This window comes from Cyprinus carpio, unplaced genomic scaffold, assembly GCF_018340385.1.
Source record: "Cyprinus carpio isolate SPL01 unplaced genomic scaffold, ASM1834038v1 S000006557, whole genome shotgun sequence".
Classification (NCBI taxonomy): Eukaryota; Metazoa; Chordata; class Actinopteri; order Cypriniformes; family Cyprinidae; genus Cyprinus; species Cyprinus carpio.
In genome coordinates, this window is record NW_024879219.1 from 740,691 (window position 1) to 760,602 (window position 19,912).

General features: G+C 35.6%; 1 protein-coding gene and 1 long non-coding RNA gene across 3 annotated transcripts; both read right to left on the reverse strand.

Annotated features, from left to right (window-relative positions):
• Nucleotides 1-8,893: 8,893 nt before the first annotated feature.
• Nucleotides 8,894-12,570, reverse strand: LOC109074081. The gene is made up of 10 exons (XM_042754611.1): nt 12,361-12,570; nt 12,021-12,122; nt 11,757-11,850; nt 11,328-11,652; nt 11,112-11,229; nt 10,996-11,028; nt 10,761-10,875; nt 10,327-10,593; nt 10,009-10,185; nt 8,894-9,523 (listed from the first exon to the last, which is right to left on the reverse strand). Exons 7-10 carry the CDS (start codon nt 10,831-10,833, stop codon nt 9,432-9,434), a joined length of 609 nt encoding a protein of 202 aa, XP_042610545.1. The 5' UTR covers nt 10,834-10,875; nt 10,996-11,028; nt 11,112-11,229; nt 11,328-11,652; nt 11,757-11,850; nt 12,021-12,122; nt 12,361-12,570; the 3' UTR covers nt 8,894-9,431.
• A 2,877-nt stretch (nt 12,571-15,447) lies between these two features.
• LOC122144009 lies at nt 15,448-18,375 on the reverse strand. 2 transcript variants are annotated; one of them, XR_006159488.1, is made up of 4 exons: nt 17,682-18,375; nt 16,785-17,514; nt 16,136-16,289; nt 15,448-16,035 (listed from the first exon to the last, which is right to left on the reverse strand). It is a non-coding gene; the product is annotated as an uncharacterized LOC122144009 (long non-coding RNA). The 2 variants fall into 2 exon arrangements; XR_006159487.1 differs by having other exon boundaries at nt 16,785-18,375.
• Between the last annotated feature and the right edge of the window lie 1,537 nt (nt 18,376-19,912).

The following is a 19,912-nucleotide window of genomic DNA, read 5'->3' on the forward strand; positions in this document are numbered from 1 at the left end:
CTACCCCGGGCCGAGGCCCTAACAATTAAGTTGGGTATGTAGCTTAGACCTTTGGCCGTAAGGGGTACTGTCACAGACAGCTGTCTAAACCGTCCCAGGGGCAACTCCCATGGAAATGGTAGAGTTGGTACTTAGTGTTCGCCATGATTCTGGCCTGCACTCCCCTCAGCATGGCGGCGTGGGTATACTGTTTCCCCATAGCGACCCCTAGAGGACGCAGTTCGAAGTTCCCTTGAAAGGGAACGTCTCAGGTTACGAATGTAACCATGGTTCCCTGAGTAGGGAACGAGACACTGCGTCCTCTAGCTCCCTGCCATGTTTCGGACGCAAGCTTCAGACGAAGAAGTGAATGACGTGTTCTCCCGGTGCCTGTTTTTAGTCGCGCCGGTAGTGACGTCAGAGGCTGTCGCCGACCAACTCGTTGGTGTTTTTTCAATATATGCTTCAGACACGGGTCACAACGAGGTGTTCCCCATAGCGACACCTAGAGGAAGCAGTGTCTCGTTCCCTACTCAGGGAACCATGGTTACATTCGTAACCTGAGACGATTTTTTACTTTATTGAGAATGTTTTCTTGAAGGGGGCCCAGGGTAGAACTTAAATTATTTAAAAGGTGCGAAGGGCCAAACAATATAACTTCAGTCTTTTTCTGATTTAATTGAAGGAAATGAATGTCCATCCAAACCTTAATGTCCTCTAAACAAGCTAGCAGAGAGGATAGTGAATCAGTACCTGATTTTAAAGGAAAATAGAGCTGAGTATCATCGGCATAAATATGATATGAAGCTTTATGGGACTCAAAAATTAAGCAGAGAGGGAGTAAATATAAAGAAAATAAAATTGGACCCAGAATTGCACCCTGAGGCATCCCAGAAGTGTCAAGAACTGAGCTTGATGAAAATTCTCCAATTTCCACTGAAAAACTTCTGTTTGTGAGATATGATGCAAACCAATCTAATGCAACATCACGAATGCCAACTTCAAGGTCTAATCTCTTTAACAGGATACGATGATCCACTGTATCAAAAGCTGCACTTAAGTCAAATAATAGCGGAATAGTACAGTTGCCAGAGTCTGCGGATAGTAAGAGGTCATTTACTACCCTTAAAAGTGCAGATTCAGTACTGTGTTTGGCTCTGAAGCCAGATTGAAAAGGATCCAGAATGTTGTTAGAAATTAAGTAGGGGGAAATTTGATTTAGTACACACTTTTCCAGAACTTTGTGCAAAAAAGGAAGATTTGAAATAGGCCTGTAGTTATTAAAATCAGAGTGATCGAGATTTGCTTTTTAAGTAAAGGATGGACCACAACCTGTTTAACGCAAGATGGAACAGTACCTGTTTGTAAAGAGCTATTACTAATAGATAGAAAACTTGGCAACACAGAGGACAGAACATCCTTTAGTAACTTTGTGGAAATAGCAACAAGCTAATTTCAGCAATTTTGTTTATAAAGAAGTTACAAACTTCTCACATGAGTCTAGGCTAGCCGGTCTTGAAGGGTTCAATACTGAGTTTAATGTAGAAAACAGTATTTTTTTGCAGTGGGAATATTTCAAGATTATGTTAGAAAAGTATTTTGCCCTTTCCAGGGAAACTGCTTCTTGGAAGTTAAACAAGTTACTCTGTAAGATTTGAAATGAAATTTGTAATTTGTCTTTCTTCCATTGTCTTTCTGCCCTTCTACACTATTTCCTTAAAATTTTTGTCGCTATTAAACCATGGTTGATTATTTGGTTTCAGTTTTTTGGTTTTGTGAGCGGCAACTACATTTAAAATTTCTGAACATGAAAAGTTAAAACGATTAACCAGCTCTTCAACATTTTGATCCTGCGATGATATCACATCACTGTGAGCTGGGAGGGCCAAAAAAGCATCCATAAACTGCAAAGCAGTGAAGGGATTAATAGACCGTGAATGGTAGGTAGAAGGCTGGTTCAGGGCTAGGACAGGAAATCACATTGTCAAACATAACCGGCCAGTGATCAGACAGCCCAGCATCACTTACAGATATTTTACTAATGTCAAAGCGTGATGATAAAACTAGATCAAGCGTGTGACCCAGTTTGTGTGTTGGACCTGATATGTGTTGCGTGAGGTTAAAAGAGTCTAGGAGTTGAATGAAATCTCTTACAAGAGGTTTCGAAGGACAACAAAGATGTATATTAAAATCACCAAGAATCCACTACTTGTCAGTACTCAAGTTCTGCTCTTAGCTCTTTAACAGAATTGTTGGTCGCTTGTATGTCCATATGTTGGTGCAGAGTCTGACATTAAAATATTTGTACTTGTGAACACAGTTTAATATTCATAGACCAAGGCAAGGGATGGGCATTGAAAAAAATGTGATGATTGTGAACAATGCTGTTTCATGCATTCAGAAGGGGATACAATGCTGTTTCATTCATTCAGAGTAAAATACACAAAAAAATATTTAAATACACAAAAACCAAAAACGCACTATGACTTATTATCCAAAAACCAAAAATCCCACTTCCATACAATTTAAAAATAGAGTTATATTTTCCTTTTTTTCCGATCGTGGCTCTTGATGACGTAGACGAGGGTGTAACTTCTTATATGGCCATTTCTCCCGGAAAAACGCACCCGCGCACACATCAACCAGAGCGAGAGTGATACTGTGCCCATTAGAAAGCTTCATCCGGCAGCAGCACTGCACGGGACTTGCTCGGGAAGAATGTCTCCAAAGAAGTGTGATTTTGGTTGTAAGAGAAAAATAACTTTGTTCAGCTTCCTAAAGAACCCAGCTTTATGTGAACAGTGGATACAATTTGTTTTCCAGGGCAGCAACATGTGTTTGTTGACGAACATTTGTAATGCGATCTGAAGTGTTTTGAGCACTCTCTCCAGTCTTACTGACATTACACATAGGAAGAATGATTTTAAAATGATTTTAACAAATAAAAATAGAGTTTCTGTTTTTATAACATGTGCCTATGATATAGAAGTTAGCCTATCACACAAACAAGAGTCCTGTTTTTCCAAATATTTGCACGATTGCAAATGTGAGTAACTTTCAGACACAAAATTCAGTTTTTGCTCTGTCAAAGAGAAAATAACAGCAAAACTGCTGTGTTTTGTTCCTCAGCGTAACATGAACAATTAAATGATTCAATCAGTACAGTCACTTGCTAAGTTAAACAAATTAGCATTTTAAACAAATTGGTTGATTTAAGGATTCAACTCACTCTCCTACTGGCAGTTGTAGTTTAATTATTTAAAAAAGTAGCTTATTATTTCATTTTTGCAATCATTTCATACAAAATGTTATATTTAAACTTAACACAATTTATGCAAAATACATTTATGGATTTTGTTGATGGTGATTTCATTTGATTGTTAACAGCCAACAAGTCTTTTTATTTGGAATTAAATTATTGATTAAATTTAAGAATCTGACATAAGAGAACATAGATATAACAATACATTTTTATAATACTAATACATCTCTGGCTTTTTTGCTCATTGTTATTTTAGGGTTTATTGTATTATAATGACAATATATTTTAATATTACATCTAAACTTTGACTAGGCTTGGCATGTTGCTTTAATTGTACTATATATGAACCTCAAAGTATATTTAATTTTTTGTATATTTTATGTTACTCCATAATGATGTTCTAGGTTGAGGGTATTTGTACTGAATAGGTATAGGGCCCAAACATAACCTCAAGCCCAGGGGCCCCCAGCCCAGCCCCTAAGTCCTGCCCTGTGTACTAGTATTACTGTTTTTTTTTTTTTTGCGTTTGCCTTATCGAACGTGGTGTCCTGTCAACAATTACCTGTCCATAGGCTTTTTTTTAATTATTATTATTTTTTTTATTATTACTGTCAGTTTAAGTGCCGGCGATGCAGTGTTGTCAGATATTGCTATGGAAATAAACAAAAAACAATGAATAAATGAATAAATAAATAAAAATAAAAAATCAACATTAGTTCAAATCAGATAAGATAAAAATATAGCTAACCCTAAACTGCAACTTCCCACTTTATTAACTTTCTAAAGTGTCAAATAAAAAGTGAAAAAACAATACCAAAGATGCTTATAATAAGTGGATCTGGCCCTCACTCACTGCTCTCTCAAGCCTTGATCACTCAGCCAGCGTCTCGCTGCGATCATTTTTTATACCACAGACACTAAACATTCATGCACATGGTCTAAACCAGTGGTTCTCAACCACGTTCCTGAAGGACCGCCAACACTGCACATTTTGCATGTCTCCTTAATCAAACACACCTGATTCAGGTCACCTGCTCATTAGTAGAAACTCACAGACTTGAAATGGGTGTGTCAGACAAAGGAGACATGCAAAATGTGCAGTGTTGGGGGTCCTCCAGGAACGTGGTTGAGAACCACTGGTCTAAACTGAATTATATATGCAGAAACTCATATGAGGAGTTTTAAACAGCAAATTAGTCTTTCAGAGGACAAATTGTATTTTTGAACATGAACATAAAACCTCACAGCTACAGCCGTGAACAAGAACAGTTCAAAGTAAGAAAAATCTACAAAATATCTGCTACAAATCAGTGATACAAGTCAGAAGATTTCCATTAATGTATTAGGAATATACATGCTTATAAATTACAGTGTGGATTCATGTGCTTATAACCAGCTGGCATAAGACGTCTATATAACGTCAAGTTGACGTTGCACATGACGTCGGACAGACGTTGCATTTTGGTTGAAAATGAAAATCTGGTTAACGTCAATATTTGACGTCAATTTGACATTGAGTTAACATTGGATTTTGGTTATACAACCTAAAAATAACAAAATATCAACGTCAGCTGACATCGGTATTGGACATCAATTTAACATTGAGATTATACGTTGAATTTAGGTCACCCGACTTCATAACCGAAATGTAACCAAATATCAACGTCTTATGACGTTGTGTACCAGCTAGACACATCAAAGAGATGAATAGGATTGCTATACTGAGATTTATATTAGGACTGAACTGCTTTGTGATGGGGTGTGTGATATCTACCACTGCTATGCTAAAGACACACAGCTCTACTTTTAACATCAAGCAGTTGATCCCACAGTAACTACACAAATCTCAGACTGCCTGATGGACATTTCAGCATGAAAACCCATCATCTACAACTCAATCAAGACAGAGCTTCTCTTCTTTCCAGCCTCTCCAACAATACAGCACAACTTTACCATCCAGCTAAAATCATCAATAATCATCCCAACCAGGGCCCGTATTCACAAAACATCTTAAGGCTAAAAGTAGCTCATAACTTGCCGATTTAGGAGAAAATCTTCAAAATTTACGGCGTCAATCCTAAATTTTTGCTCTAATAGTATTTCACAAAGCATTTTAGTACTAAAACTGGCTCCTAAATCTGTGAAAGTTTAGAAGTAAAGAGGACTCCTAAGACAATAAGACCAAGCCACAAACTATCCTAAAATTAATTTTAAAATCTTTATTTGAATGTGACAACTTTTATTTTTAATCCTTTATATATGGCAACATTGTGCTCTACAATACTGTGTTTCTATGAATAAATCTCTGACAGAGACTATCAGCCAATCACTGTGTGCATAGTTAGTAAGCACACTGACATCAGCCATAGCAACGAGATCGACCCCACCCTTACTCCTAGACTTCTCTCTATTTCTTAGTAAAAGTTTGTCTCAGCAGATTTGTGAATAGGTTTTAAGAGAAAACTCTTAGCTAAAAATGTTTACTACTATTTAGGAGAACTCTTAGTGGTAAGATAGAATGTTTTGTGAATACGGGCCAAGATCAGACAGAAATCTTCAGTTAATCTTTGATGACCAGCTGAACTTCAGAGACCACATTCAAAGCATCTACTACTTGAATAAATGCAAATGTACCATCTATGATAATATTGTGATTATTGGGTTAACAATACGTGAGTGGACACTGTCGAGTATGTCACTCAGTTTGGAAAAACCTAACAAAAACATGGCTTGAGAGTTCACACATTCACTGTGTGATGAAGCATGAAGGGGCAAATATCACCCCTAAATGTAGGGGTGCTCCGATTGCACAGGATTTGTCACTTGCACAATCGAGGCAGTGTCACATAGTCACTAAAGCTTATAAATTGCATTACTTTTTCATTCGTGCCTGTGTTTAACCATTCAGCACTCGCACACTCTCCTGGAGACCGTGCAGTCCATGCTCATGCTCACTCACAGCGTGCACATCAGGTTCCAACACGTTCTCACTCCCAACTCATCACATATGGACCCTTGGTCAGGATCCCTTGGCGTCTTTTTTTAACGCACTGGGTACCTCTTTGGTGTCATTTTTCAACATGCAGGGAATCCCACAGACTTCTGACAGGAGCCCGCAGCGTACCGCAGCGATTACGATAAATATGAATAAAAAAGAATAGGCTACAATAAATTATTTATGGCAGGGCAAGTCAATTGGCGGCCCCCAGATCATATTTATCTAGCTCTCCAACTGATTTATTATTTTAAAAATAATCAAAGTGCCGTCTGTGAAACAGCATTCAGCGGTGACTTTAAATTTACGGAACAAAAGCTGTTGAATCAGGTCAAGAAGCTGTGTTAAGATCCTTTAGAAGTGCAAGGTAGCAGTTTCGTGATGCAGTAAATGACAGCAGACATTATAAAAATATAACTTGTTGCACCAAATGTGTAGTAGGCTAGCTAAGTTAGCTAATTAAATTCGAGTTAGTTATTTATTTATTTTTTATTTTTTTCACATATAATCATGCAAGGTAATATCATAGGAGATTTTAATTATGATGTGTTTTCAGTTACCCGTATTACAGTAACTTACAACACTAGCCATTTTTAATTGTTCAGACAAAGAACAGTGTTGCCAGATTGGTGTGTTTTCCAGCAACTGTTCAGAATCCACACAATATAAGCAGAAATTAAATTTTTCGAAGTAGTCTATTATTTATTTCTCATACAGTACAGAGCTGTCACAATTAGTTACCCTCTGGTTCATACCATGGAAATCAATAGGCCCTTTGGAAAAAAGACTTACTAATCTGTTTCTTCACCAGGTTAGCCCCAGATAGGAATATATAACTCTAAAATTATATTTTTATTTTTTAATGAAGAAACAAATATTTAACTGACCTTCTGTTATAACCCACCTTCAGCCGGAAGATCCCGTAATTACCATATTTGGACAAATAAGTGTGACTTAGGCAAAAATACAAGATGCTTCATGTTGCAAACTATGTTTTAATGTCATTATGACTTCAGTAATAGTGTCACTGAACAATGAGTTATTGCTATTTTGCAAGAAATTACCCTTTTACTGAAATCCTAACCCTACAGCGCAAATACACACTTCAATGAATCTTCAATCGAAAGAGTGGCAAAGGCTTATGGATAATGTAGTTTAAAAGTCTTTTAGTATTTACATGAAGTAAATACTATCTTTAATGAACAAAGGGATATCTAAATATGTTCATTGTGCAAACCTTTATGATATATTTGAGAGCCATGTTGAAAGTTGGTATTTTACTAAGAACACTTTTTAAAACACTTTTTTTTTTACAAACTTTCTGTATATGTGAGAAAACTGTGTCCAACATTATTTATTAAACATAGCATAAGTAGTTGTCCTGCTAATTTTCTCTTTGATATGCTTATTGGACTTTGAGTTACAGCCATTTGAAATGTGCAGTTTTTTTTCTCTTCCAGGGGGCGCTACTGGTGCCCTGGGGGAGGAAGGGCAATAAAACCTAGACAGATGTACTATCTTCATCATGGAGAACAAACTGTTGTCACATTTATGCCTGAACATTCTTATTTATTTCTGCCCCTTTCTATATTTACAACATGCTTGTGTTAGGTTTTGATGGTACTGCGAGACTCTGAAAACAGAATACAGAAATACAGTAAAATTTTACACAAATATTTTAAAGTTGCAGGTCTAGGCAACATATTGATCATTTCATAATATATCATTCATTTTCCTTTAGCAAAATGGCAATGGATGAACTTGCATTTAGCGTTGTGAAATAATGATTCCTCCTTATCATAATGGTTTTCTTTGTCTTGCTTGTCTATGTCCCTATTATAATCTGCTTATTCCATGTCTCTAAACAGGTTTCAGTTGTTATACAGCACATACACTAGGACACAGGCATGTGGCCACAGTTGTTTTATCTCAGTCCAGGGCTGAAGACCTAGATTCCATTTTCCCCTGTGAATCATATTTTGTTTGATTATTATTGAAATTCATGATTATTTAGTCTTGTAGTTGGTTGAGATGGAGATCATTTTGAACTATTTTAGGACAACTGTATCTAATGATTATTTTCAATATGAGTTAATCTGCTAACTATTTTCTCCATTACTCAACTGATTGTTTGGTTTGTAAGAATTAAGAAAATATTGAGAAATTACACATTACCCAAAAAGATACCGTTACAAGTGCTGTGCACAGTTCAAACCTCAAAATTATTAAAAATACAAACAATGCATAAAACACAAACAATCCAAATAAAACACAGATACTAGCCCAACTCCTTGAAACCTAATGACAAGAAATTATTTTTAACCCCAGCTTTAAAAACATTTATGGATGTAATCTGTCTAATCTCAGATGGTAGGATTTTCCAAAGCCTTGGACCTGCAACAGCAAAGGCCTGGTCCCCTTTCAGCTTTAAATGAGTTCGTGGGACAATAAGAAACAATTTATTTGTTGATCTTAAAGATGACTGTCGGAAAGTAATTAGCTCAGACACATAAGTGTGAAATAATGGTCTGACAGGACCCCACATACAAAACATTACAATAGTCCAGACAAGACAATATAAAGGCATTAATAACCTTTTCTAAATCTTTAATTGACAAAATAGGTTTTAATCGAGCAAGTGACCTAATCTGGAAAAAACAGCTCTTAATCACAGTATTAACCTGCTTGTTGAATTTAAAATCTGGATCGAACACAACTCCTAAATTCCTTATTTGGTCATGACAGTAGGCTGACCAAGGACCTAAATAAGTGACAATGTCTGAGCATCTTCTGGTGGGGCCAAAAATCATAATATCTGTTTTACTGTTATCATCTAGAGTACAAGTACCTCAAATCTGTACTGTAGTACAGTACAGTACTTAGCCTTACAATAATGCACTTAATTTGCACCACTGACTGGTTGTAGAGGCATGCATGCATTCATTTCTATGTATGTGAAAAAAGATGCTACACTTTGGTTATATTTATAAGGTGATGAAAAGCAGATTTTATTACACACTTTAGATTCAGTGTTAAGGTCAAGGTCACTGTCAAGAGAAAAAAAGGTGTCAGTCTTGTGGATTACAGTTCGTCATCAGAAATATCGAAGTCACTGTCAAAGTCATCAGCTGACGATTTGTTTAAGAAGTTGATGTTCTCTGCTCCAGACAAAACTTGCAGGTATCAGTCTATTGTTTACACCCTCAGATCTCTGATTTTACGTTGCTTTCTGTGGATGATGCTCTGCAGACCTTTCAAACCCTCTTCACTTAGGCCACACTGCGAATCTTAAAAGAAGAATAAAATAACAAAGTAACATTAAGCCTCCCTTAAAAACTTTAGAAACAGTAATCATTGTTGTGTATGTTTATTAGGGCTGCCCCCTAAGAGTAATGCAACAATGTTAGTCTGTCAGAAAACTCATAATTGGACTAATTTAGATTGGTTGTGCAGTTGCAGAAAAAACCCAAACAAACAAACTCCACAACACATGGTGACCCTCACAGACAGATATTATAGATGACACAGCTGGTCCCTGCAGTTATTAGATAGTAATTACATATGTGGGGCAGGAAATTCAAAATTGGAAACTCCAAGAAAGCAAGATTGCAAACTTTTAGCTACCAATTGGAGAGAGATTTGGGCAAAGTGTAATGATGGCTTATACAGCTACAGCCACTTATGGTACAATAAAATAAACCCATTTTCAAGGACAATCTTGGTCAGGGGAAACCCTGTGTTTATGTTTGTGCCATATATTACAAATACATACTTTCCAGTGTCTCGCTGGCAAACAAGCAGGACAGTTCTCTGAGGGTCTCAGCACGAGTTGAAAGATATTTCCGATGGTTGTCCATCTCTGTAACAAGAATCTTCTGCTCCTCCTGAAGTCTCCTTACTGACATGATGATGTCGAAAGCCTTTCTCTTTGTCCTTAGATCGACAGAGTCTGGAATGCATGAGAAAAACTTACGTCATGCATCAACCTTCAAAGAATCTTTAAAATCATTTGGGGCTGCAGATTGACATTTGAGGCATTGTGGGTAATGTCAATTATGTATAAGAATTGTCAGAAGTCTAGTGTACATACCACTGTGTGGTAACTGCCATGGCCAAGCTGTCTCACCAGACAACATGGTTTCCGAGCACAGAGTTTCTGTATTTAGAACCATTTTGTTGTATTTCTCTACAACTGATGTCAGGATCCCCTTCTCCTCCCTGATCTTGGGGCGGATCCTGGCATGACCTTTGTTGCCATCTGTATCTTTATAGAGATGCTGGGAACGTCTCTTGATACACCAGCACCTCAATTCTGCTTCCAAGGCATCAACATCATTTGTGGTTGATGTTGTTGTTGCTGAGAAGAAATAGGTGGGATAAAATGACAATAACAACAATTACAATTATTGATGACTAAATGTATAACTTGTAATATATATATATATATATATATATATATATATATATATATATATATATATTTATATATATATATATATATATATATATTAGTCAATTCCTCACCGTCTGCCCACTCCTTTACATCATTGACCCAGTCTTCCAATTGGCTCGCTGTCACTGCAAGTTCAACTTTCATGGACTCTAGGTTTTGCAACTGGCATTGCAGAGCTTTTGTGGTCTGCAATGACAAGCAATCACAGATAGTATAAAAAGAAGAACCAAATGTTCAATGCATAGCTTCAAACACTAATAACAAACATTACTGAACATCTAAAACAAATTCTACTCATGTCATTACCTTCTGCTATGAGAGTCAGCATGTATGTGCGTCCTGCAAACACAGAAAATATCATGTTATCATATTCCCCCTCCTTATTATGTAATGATATAAGTAGTGCAGTGTGGTCATTTTACCTGCTTTGGACATGTGTTTTGTGGTCACTGCAATCCTAGAGAGGAAAGCATTGCACTGTTCCACCTCCTCTCCGAGTGTTAAACCAGCCCCATCCTAATATGCCCCACTCCATTTCACCTGATTAGAAAAAAATAATAATAATGCTGAGAAAGTTTTGACATTAGTTTGCAGATGTTCAGTTTTGATAATCACATAGCAACGTTCACCTACTGTACCTCGCATTTAAAATCATGTGTTTGGCATGGAATACCGAAAGGAAGGGCTTCATCTTAAGAAGGTGCTGGAGCTCTGGGCAGCTTTTTGCAACTCTTTGGAGGTAGAGCCAATATTTGCAGGTCACATCCATACAAAAAAAAGTGATTTGCCTACTGGCCAACATTTCTTGCAGGTACAGGGAATAGGCAAAAATCCCCCCCCCCCCGTACATATTTAAAGCAGAGTGCAACACTCCAATCCCTCCTCGTCTACCTTGCTGGCAGATCGTTGGGAGGTCTCCCTGGCTGCTGACCACTCCCCTCCACAAACACCTCCTCCACTGACCTATAATATGGAAAATGGTTGATGAATATACGACTCTCCTGAAAAAACTCTTCAGTGGGAGGTAATTGTAGTCCTATATATAGTCTAATCATCTGCGATTTTACACGTTTGGATGTCTTGTGAATGTAGTCCACAAATCTGTTCACATCTTCATCCTTAGCTATAAAGACGTCTTCAAAGATGGCCTGTTCCTCAGATCTAAAAAAAAAAAACATGTACAGAACAGGTACACAAAACCAAGGTTTGGATTCTTTAAACAATTTTTACACTACTTTGTATGCTTTTTAAACTTTACTCAAAAGTCATGTGTAGATTTTACATACAAACCTGTGCCAAACTTGTATAGATTTTTATCTTCACACCCTTACCATTTATTGTGATCACAGCAATATTCTTCCCTGGGCTGACCCTCAATGACTCTGGTGAACAACCACAAATTTTGTCAGGAATCTCCACAGGTGCAAGCCGCACTGAAAAAGATCAAACATGTGAATTAAGATCATTTGTATTGACTGAGTAGTATAACATTGTAATGGTTCAATGGTAATGAAGTACATTGCTCAAAAAGCTGACTGACACGGAATTCCACATAAATCAAATATCAAACAATAAGAGACAAAAAGGTATTATTTTAAATAGTAACACTTATGAGGCCTAACGATTTTTTAGAATGATATTTATGTTGTACAGTCAAAAACCAGAACTTACCACAATGGGAAAGAGCCTTATCTACAACAAAAGTTGTTGGAGGCAATGGCTGGTAGAATCCAGCAGTCATGGCATCTCGGTTATGGAGGACATGTCTTGTGTGCATGCTGACGTCACATTCAGCACAGGAGAAGGGGCGTGGTCGACAGTCACAACAGCGGACAGCAGCTGGATTGCTCCCACACTGTTGGCAGGTGTTTGTTGCCACATTTTCTTGTGCCACAGCGGTGTTCACCAGACGGGGTCTCTCTGCCCTCCACCTCTCTGAAAAAAAACTTGTGCTCCAGTTCGTGGAAGCTAGGAGACGATCTCTTGAGGTTCCAAGAGGTGATGCCTCATCATTGTGCTGGAGATCTTGCAGAAAACACTCTGTTAAAGCAGTATTGAATTTTTAAAAACAACACTTTAATATATATATATATATATATGCACACAGGGATTGAAATTAACTTTTTCACTCACCAGCCAATTTGGCTACTAAATTTTTAAGTTACTGGCCATTCATAACTTATACTTATATATGTATATACCTTGCTACGTGTACTGCATGGACAGGTGGAATTAGATATTTCTGTTGTACCCTTTTATTTCTTTAAGGCAAATGACAGACATGGAAAATAGTTTACAACGTAGCCTTCTTTAGAGAAGAACACTTAATTTGCTTTATTATGACATATTGAAAAATTGTGATGTGTCACAATATTGTTATAACTATGAATTCATTTGTATTGTTTATTATTGGTAAGATTTGTGTGCTGACTATATAATTTTGTGTGGATTCTGAACAGTTGCTGGAAAACACACCAATCTGGCAACACTTCTTCATCTGAACAATTAAAAATGGCTAGTGTTGTAAGCTACTGTAATACGGGTAACTGAAAACACATCATAACTAAAAATTATACAATCTCCTATGATATTACCTTGCATGATTATATGTGAAAAAAAAAAAACTAACTTGAATTTAATTAGCTAACTTAGCTAGCCTACTACACATTTGGTGCAACAAGTCATATTTTTATAATGTCTGCTGTCATTCACTGCATCACGAAACTGCTACCTTGCACTTCTAAAGGATCTAAACACAGCTTCTTGACCTGATTCAACAGCTTTTGTTCTGTAAATTTAAGGATTGTTCCCATCTGTATTAATTAACTGTTCTACTTACCAAGTGGAAAATCGCAGTGGACCTTGGGATCGCGCCTTACAATGATGCCAGCGCCAATCATTCATTGATAAATATAATGATAAATAAAAACAAGCAATCGTTTAATCAATCAATCAATAAATAGATAAATAAATAAATAATAAGTTTGCGTTTTAATCATTGATTAATAGTTTTGCGCTGATTAATCATTGTTTAACACACATTAATCACAGCACATTAAATATGTTTATCAACATCAACAAGCCTCCGACAAAAATACCAGCACTACCTAGGAAACACTAAAAAGTGCATACTGCTGTTGCTCGCGCCATGGAGCGTTGTTAAAGTCACCGCTGAGCTAGATAAATATGACCTGGGGGCCGCCGATTGACTCGCCCTGCCATAAATAATTTATTGTAGCCTATTCTTTTTTATTCATATTTATCGTAGTCGCTGCAGTATGTTTCCCTAACACGTCAAATTTCAACGCTGCGGGCTCCAGTCAGAAGTCTGTGGGATTCCCTGCACGCTGAAAAATGATGTCAAAGGGGTACTCAGTGCGTTAAAAAAAAACGCCAAGGGATCCTGACCAAGCGTCCATATGTGATGAGTTGGGAGTGAGAACGTGTTGGTTGGGCTCTGCTTGCTTCACTTATGCTTTCTTATTCTTTAGGTCAAAAGGACCAACAAAAGATTGTCATTGTATTTTATAATTTAATAACCATTCACTGTAATATAAATCAGTAATAATTCAAATGAACACAACTGGTCTTGACGGGCTGATTTAGTATTAATATTAATATAGCACTGATCGACTACTTTATAGCATACAACATGAAAATCTTACTGAAATGCTTATTTTAAACGATTAGGTTGATGTATTTATAAACACTGATAAAATAGGCCACTTTTGTGGGTGAATTTGTACTTTTTCTTTATATAACTCTATTCAGAGACTATTACCTAAAATGCAATTAAAAACAACTTTTATTTATTTTATTGTATACAGTGTTCAATACTTTAAAATATTAAAAGTGATTGTAATTAGATTATACTTAATTATTATATAATAATTATTATAATTTATAATTATAATAAAGAAGAAAAAATATATTATAAATTATAAAATAAAGAAAAAGAAAGAAATTATTAAAAATTACATTAAATTACTATTTTTACATTACATTACATTACAATTATTAAATATATATATTCTCCCTATACTTCTTTTCTATCTTTTAAAATTCCTTTCTTAAAAAGTCTACTGATTATATTCATTCAGAAGGTCTTCCTTCCAGGTTTGTGAAATAGCACTCAGATTAGCCGCTAGTCATGTGTCTATCACTGAAAACTCATGCAAACCACAGCATCTGATCACTGCATTTACAGAAATCATTTCTGTTTTAAGTGCTCAGCATTACATATCTAATTGACTTCTGATGGAAACATTATTATTTGAGTCATTTAACCATGTATTACTGTCTTTTGAAGGGTTTTGTCTTTTAAACACATTTAAAAAAATTCACGTCATTTCATATTTACATGCAATGAAGCATTTCTCCAAAATTTGTCAGATGAACCTCTGAACTAATAATATATTTACTTGAAATAAGCATTGAGAAACGTAATCAATTATATTACCTTAAATGTGTAATGTAATGGATTATGTTAAAAAAAACTACAATTTGTCGTGTAATCTGGAATCAGTAACAGACTACAATGTGTAAGCACTGCACTGACTGTGTTACAGTATTTATCAGAAGAGTACGCATTATTCAAGAGAATATACTGCAGAATTATCTGCACGTCACATGCAAGAACTGCCTGATCAGAGATTAAATCAAGCAGATAAAAACACAAGACTGTTTCTGTAGATCACTGTACAAGTATTTTGTATTGCTTTCAGTAAAGGAAAAAAAAAACAATTATTAGGTGAAAACTTTATATACTGTATTCTTCTTTACTTTCTATCAATCTAAGATATGTACACACTGCAAAACACCCCACAGATATACACTGCATGCTCCCATGAGAGCGAAGGGAAATGGAAATAATAGAAAATAATGAATAGGGATGGCGGGTGTATGGCTGCTTATAATAACTGCACTATAAAAATGTGAAACACCTGTCTTACACAAACACACTCAAATCTTCAAAAATAATAGTCAAAACTTGTACTGCTGAACCTTCATTTAATTTCCATTAGGATTAGAAAATATTAAATAGACTCTATGTTAATGTGCTAAAATGTTTCTCACAGTAAACATTTTTTTATTTTTTTATTTTTTTACAGCTTATTAAAATAGTTATCCAGTATCTGTCTACTCTACATGGTCAGGTTTCATCAGAGCTGTAGTTTTCTTCATCTGAAATGTTATCAGATTGAATGCTTTCTGATGCCTGTCCCAGAACACATTGTCTGTATAACATCCAAGCATTATTTTGCAGAAACTGAAGGTCTTCCAGTTTTCTCTTGAGAAGGCACAGGAGTCCATTGGAGCTCTCCTCCGATCGCTCGAAGTCAGTGTCTACACAAATAAGCAATGAAACATTGAAGAGCATAAATGAAATCAATCCTAAATGTTTTAATTCCAGCAATGCATTGGTTACTGAATATTTGCTCCTCACTGTTATTTTGTATTTGAATTGAGAGATCCCTCAGGGAACATTCAGCTTCCTTCAATGATTGTCAGTGTTGCTTGACCTCCATCACTAGGATCTGCTCGTCCTCCTTCAGTCGGGAAAGAAACATGAACCGCTCAAAGACCATCTTCTTAGTTACCTGCAATCATTGAAGCTCTTAAATTACCATCTCTTAAACACTGAGGACTGTATTAACACCAAACAATAACACTTTACAATAAGATTCGTTAGTTAACATGAACTAAAAATGCACTGCACTTATACAACATTTATTAATCTTTGTTAATGTTCATTTCAACATTAATACATTATTAAAATCTTGTTAACATTAGTTAATGCACTGTGAACTAACAAACAAACAAACAATGAACAACTGTATTTTCATAAACTAATGTTAACGAAGATTAGTAAATACAGTAACAAATGTATTGCTCATGGTTAGTTCATGTTAGTTAATACATTAACTAATGTTTAACTCATGAACCTTATTGTAAAGTGTAACCCAAAACACTATAAATTAATTTGATAATAAATGTTTATAGTTCAACAATGTATCCAGTAGACATAATTTCTCAAATTATGTTAAAGGGTTAGTTCACCCCAATTAATTAAATTTCTGTCATTAATTACTCACCCTTGTGTCGTTCCACACCCGGAAGACCTTTTATTAAACCATTTTATCTACAAAAAACCAAGACAAAAACAAAACAAACAATGGCTGTTGAAATAAAAGTGCACGTCCATGCCATAAAAATATCATTAAAATAATTTCTTGTAATGTAAGAACTCTACTCATGTGTTTTGGCACGCATAACTGATAATAGTGGGCGCATATTTAATAAAGGCCTTAGCTCTGGACAGTGTCCACCGCTCTCTTTAAGTGTGGCCAGTACTTGCAGACAACATCTGAGCAGAAGAATGGCCTACAAGACATTACATTCAAATAATTATTAATATTTCAATAATGGTAGCTGGACTGAAATAAACAATCTGACAATAAGTTCAGGGTTATTACATACTTGGTCTTCCAGCAGCTTTAAATAAAATAAAATGTAAATACATTATGCTTTGGGGCTCTATATATCTGGTTCTGTATGTAAATGTGTGCACTTAAAGATTAAAACAGACTGCTCACATCTAAACATTTATCAAATATGGAGAAAATATAAACCACAACTGAAATTAACAGTAAATTTAAACAATAACTGTAAATTTACAACTGTCTCGCCGTAGTTAGGAGCCTTTCTTTACTGTTTTGGTTTTATTGAAGTTTTTCTTACAACATTCCCATTTATGTCCTTTCTCCTCCACTTCACAGTCGCAGGATGTGGCTTCGACCTCTTGACTTGATATTTTTCTTCTTTCTAAATTGCAAATAGTATATTTAAAAGGTTTTTAAAAGTAGTTAATACTTGCATTTCATGAATAATATATTAGCCAATATAACTATTAATCTGTAGTTTTCTTTGAATTATTTGACAGAGAAAAAGAAGTCAAAATAAATCATTCAAGATACAGTTTCTAAAGTTACCTGTATCTGATCAAGAAACACATCTCCAAGAACAAGTGCTGCTTCTAAGCACATTCTGCTTGAACAAATGTAAAATGGGGGGAAAAAATTACAAAAAAAACAAAAAACAAGTTGTGTTAAGTCAGGTTTACAATGATTTGATTAATCCTCACATCTGTGATCTACACGTAATGTCTGGCATGGACATACAGTAGTGTGATCTCATCATAACATAACCACAAAACATATGATGCATCAAAAAAAAGTAATTGTTGTGCACAGTTGACCCTCACAAGAAATGTTAGCCTAAAACATTTAATGAGAAATGATTATAAAACTGACATTAACCGCCTGACAGCTGTAAAGCGTTGGGTCTACATGTGCACGCTCACTTAAGAGAATAAAGTTTGATTACTTGCATTTACAATCATTTGAGTTAGCAAGAACTGATACTTTTTTTGTTTTTTTGTTAATAACTTACTTGTGTATTCTGATGATTGACAACAAAGACTTAATTGATGATACACGAGGTGAACTTGATGATGATGACGCTAAAAATTGTTTAAACTTCTGATTGGTTTCCAAGCAGGAGTGTGTGCTTCCTGGAGCAGCGAAGGACTAAAAATCAGGGCAATGCACTTTTTTAATTATTGATTCATTTATTAATATTGTTGTTTTGTCGTTGTTGTTGTTGTTAATGAACAAAAAGTTCATTATTCAGAATTGAACTGTAAAAACAATCACCGACTATTAATGTGCAAGCTCAGTGTAATGTTAGTGGTAGCAACATTTGTCCCACTAGAGATAATAAGTTATACAATAGCTCTCTGTAAAAAAATTAAATCTAAATAAGTATTGTAAATAAAGATGTCTGCATACAGTATGCGGCTTCGGGCATCTGCATGAGATGAAATCGTGAATCTTCGTATGATTTAAGGGGAGGAATGATGATGACTATAATACATTTTTGCATGCAATACGCATTTTCCATCGATGGAAGTTTAACGGGAGGGTTTTGCGTACACTATCCTAGCTTCTGTTCGGTTTGTTGTGAGAGAAGTGTAAAATGTTGTGGGGCGAGAGGCACGGACGACATTTCACCTCTGGGTCTCTCTCAAATGGAACGGACAGGGCGGGGGGGTTGGACGGGGGATCCACACTAGTAATATAATTAATAATAGGCTAAAGTCAGTCACACACCTCGACTTTCTTCCAAATAACGCACAATTTCATTCATAATGTTATAATACAAGCCTATAGTTCCTGCAAATGAAACTAGGTAATACAAAACGATTATGCGGTCATCAAGGTGAATTGGTTTAGTCTTGACTTCTGGTCGTGAGTGACAGTTGGGGGGATGGGAAATCTATTGACTATCGACAAACAAACAAACATAGATAAAAAAAAAAAAAACAAATCAATCACCCAACTAAATTTCAAAAAAAAAAAAAAAAAAAAGAAGAAGAGGAGAAACGAGCAAAAGATAAAGGTATGCAACTATGTTCTCTCTCTCTGTATGATTACAGTATCCATTTCATGAATGAAGGACTAATGTTAATTGGTGGTGGGTATAACTCTTTGTTAGCCTTTTTGCTATGATGCTTGCTATGCTTATACAACAATAATTTGGTTTCAACTCAATCACGAGATCTAATTTATAATATTGTGCTTTGCAATAAAACTGTTTACAAGTTCAGTTATCATTTCCATCAGTTGGTTTAACGTTAGGCCCTGTAAATAACCAAAGGCATTTTCAAATCTGTAGGTTAAAGACGAACATTTGCTATTTATTTGCTACACAGTATGCTAAGTATAGTTTCTAAGTATAGTTTTACAAGTCATAACTAAAAGAGTGTCATGCATAGAATTTGAGCCAGTAACCAAAGAGCTAATGGTTCCTCCATGAAAGTTAGATTAATATACAAATTTTGGTTGAAAAATATCCTGAAACCCAAAAAGTTTTTGGTGATTAAAAAATAAAATCCCATTGTTTTTGCCTATACATAGGGGAAAAAACGAAAAAAAAAAAAAGAAAAATTTTTTTTTTTTTCCGGGTCTAGGAGGATATAGCGTAATGACAGACATTTAGTGTGTAAGTGCATGTTTATGTAACCCTTCTATTATGTTTTGAGTCAATTTTACCCCAGGCTGTTTTAGCTTTATAAAACATTATCCTATAGTCTTTTGATTTCAAATGCAATTCAATTGCAATTTCAGGGGCACTTCTAAAATATTTTGGAGCATCCTCTGGC

Bases quoted from the DNA above. Each gene is read 5' to 3' on its own strand.
- LOC109074081 (XM_042754611.1), bottom strand. From the start codon at position 10,833: ATGAAAGTTGAACTTGCAGTGACAGCGAGCCAATTGGAAGACTGGGTC. The intron at 10,186-10,326 runs GTATGTACACTA...CATGCATTCCAG, and splicing joins ATGGCAGTTACCACACAGTG to ACTCTGTCGATCTAAGGACA. The intron at 9,524-10,008 runs GTATGTATTTGT...TCTTCTTTTAAG, and splicing joins TGCCAGCGAGACACTGGAAA to ATTCGCAGTGTGGCCTAAGT.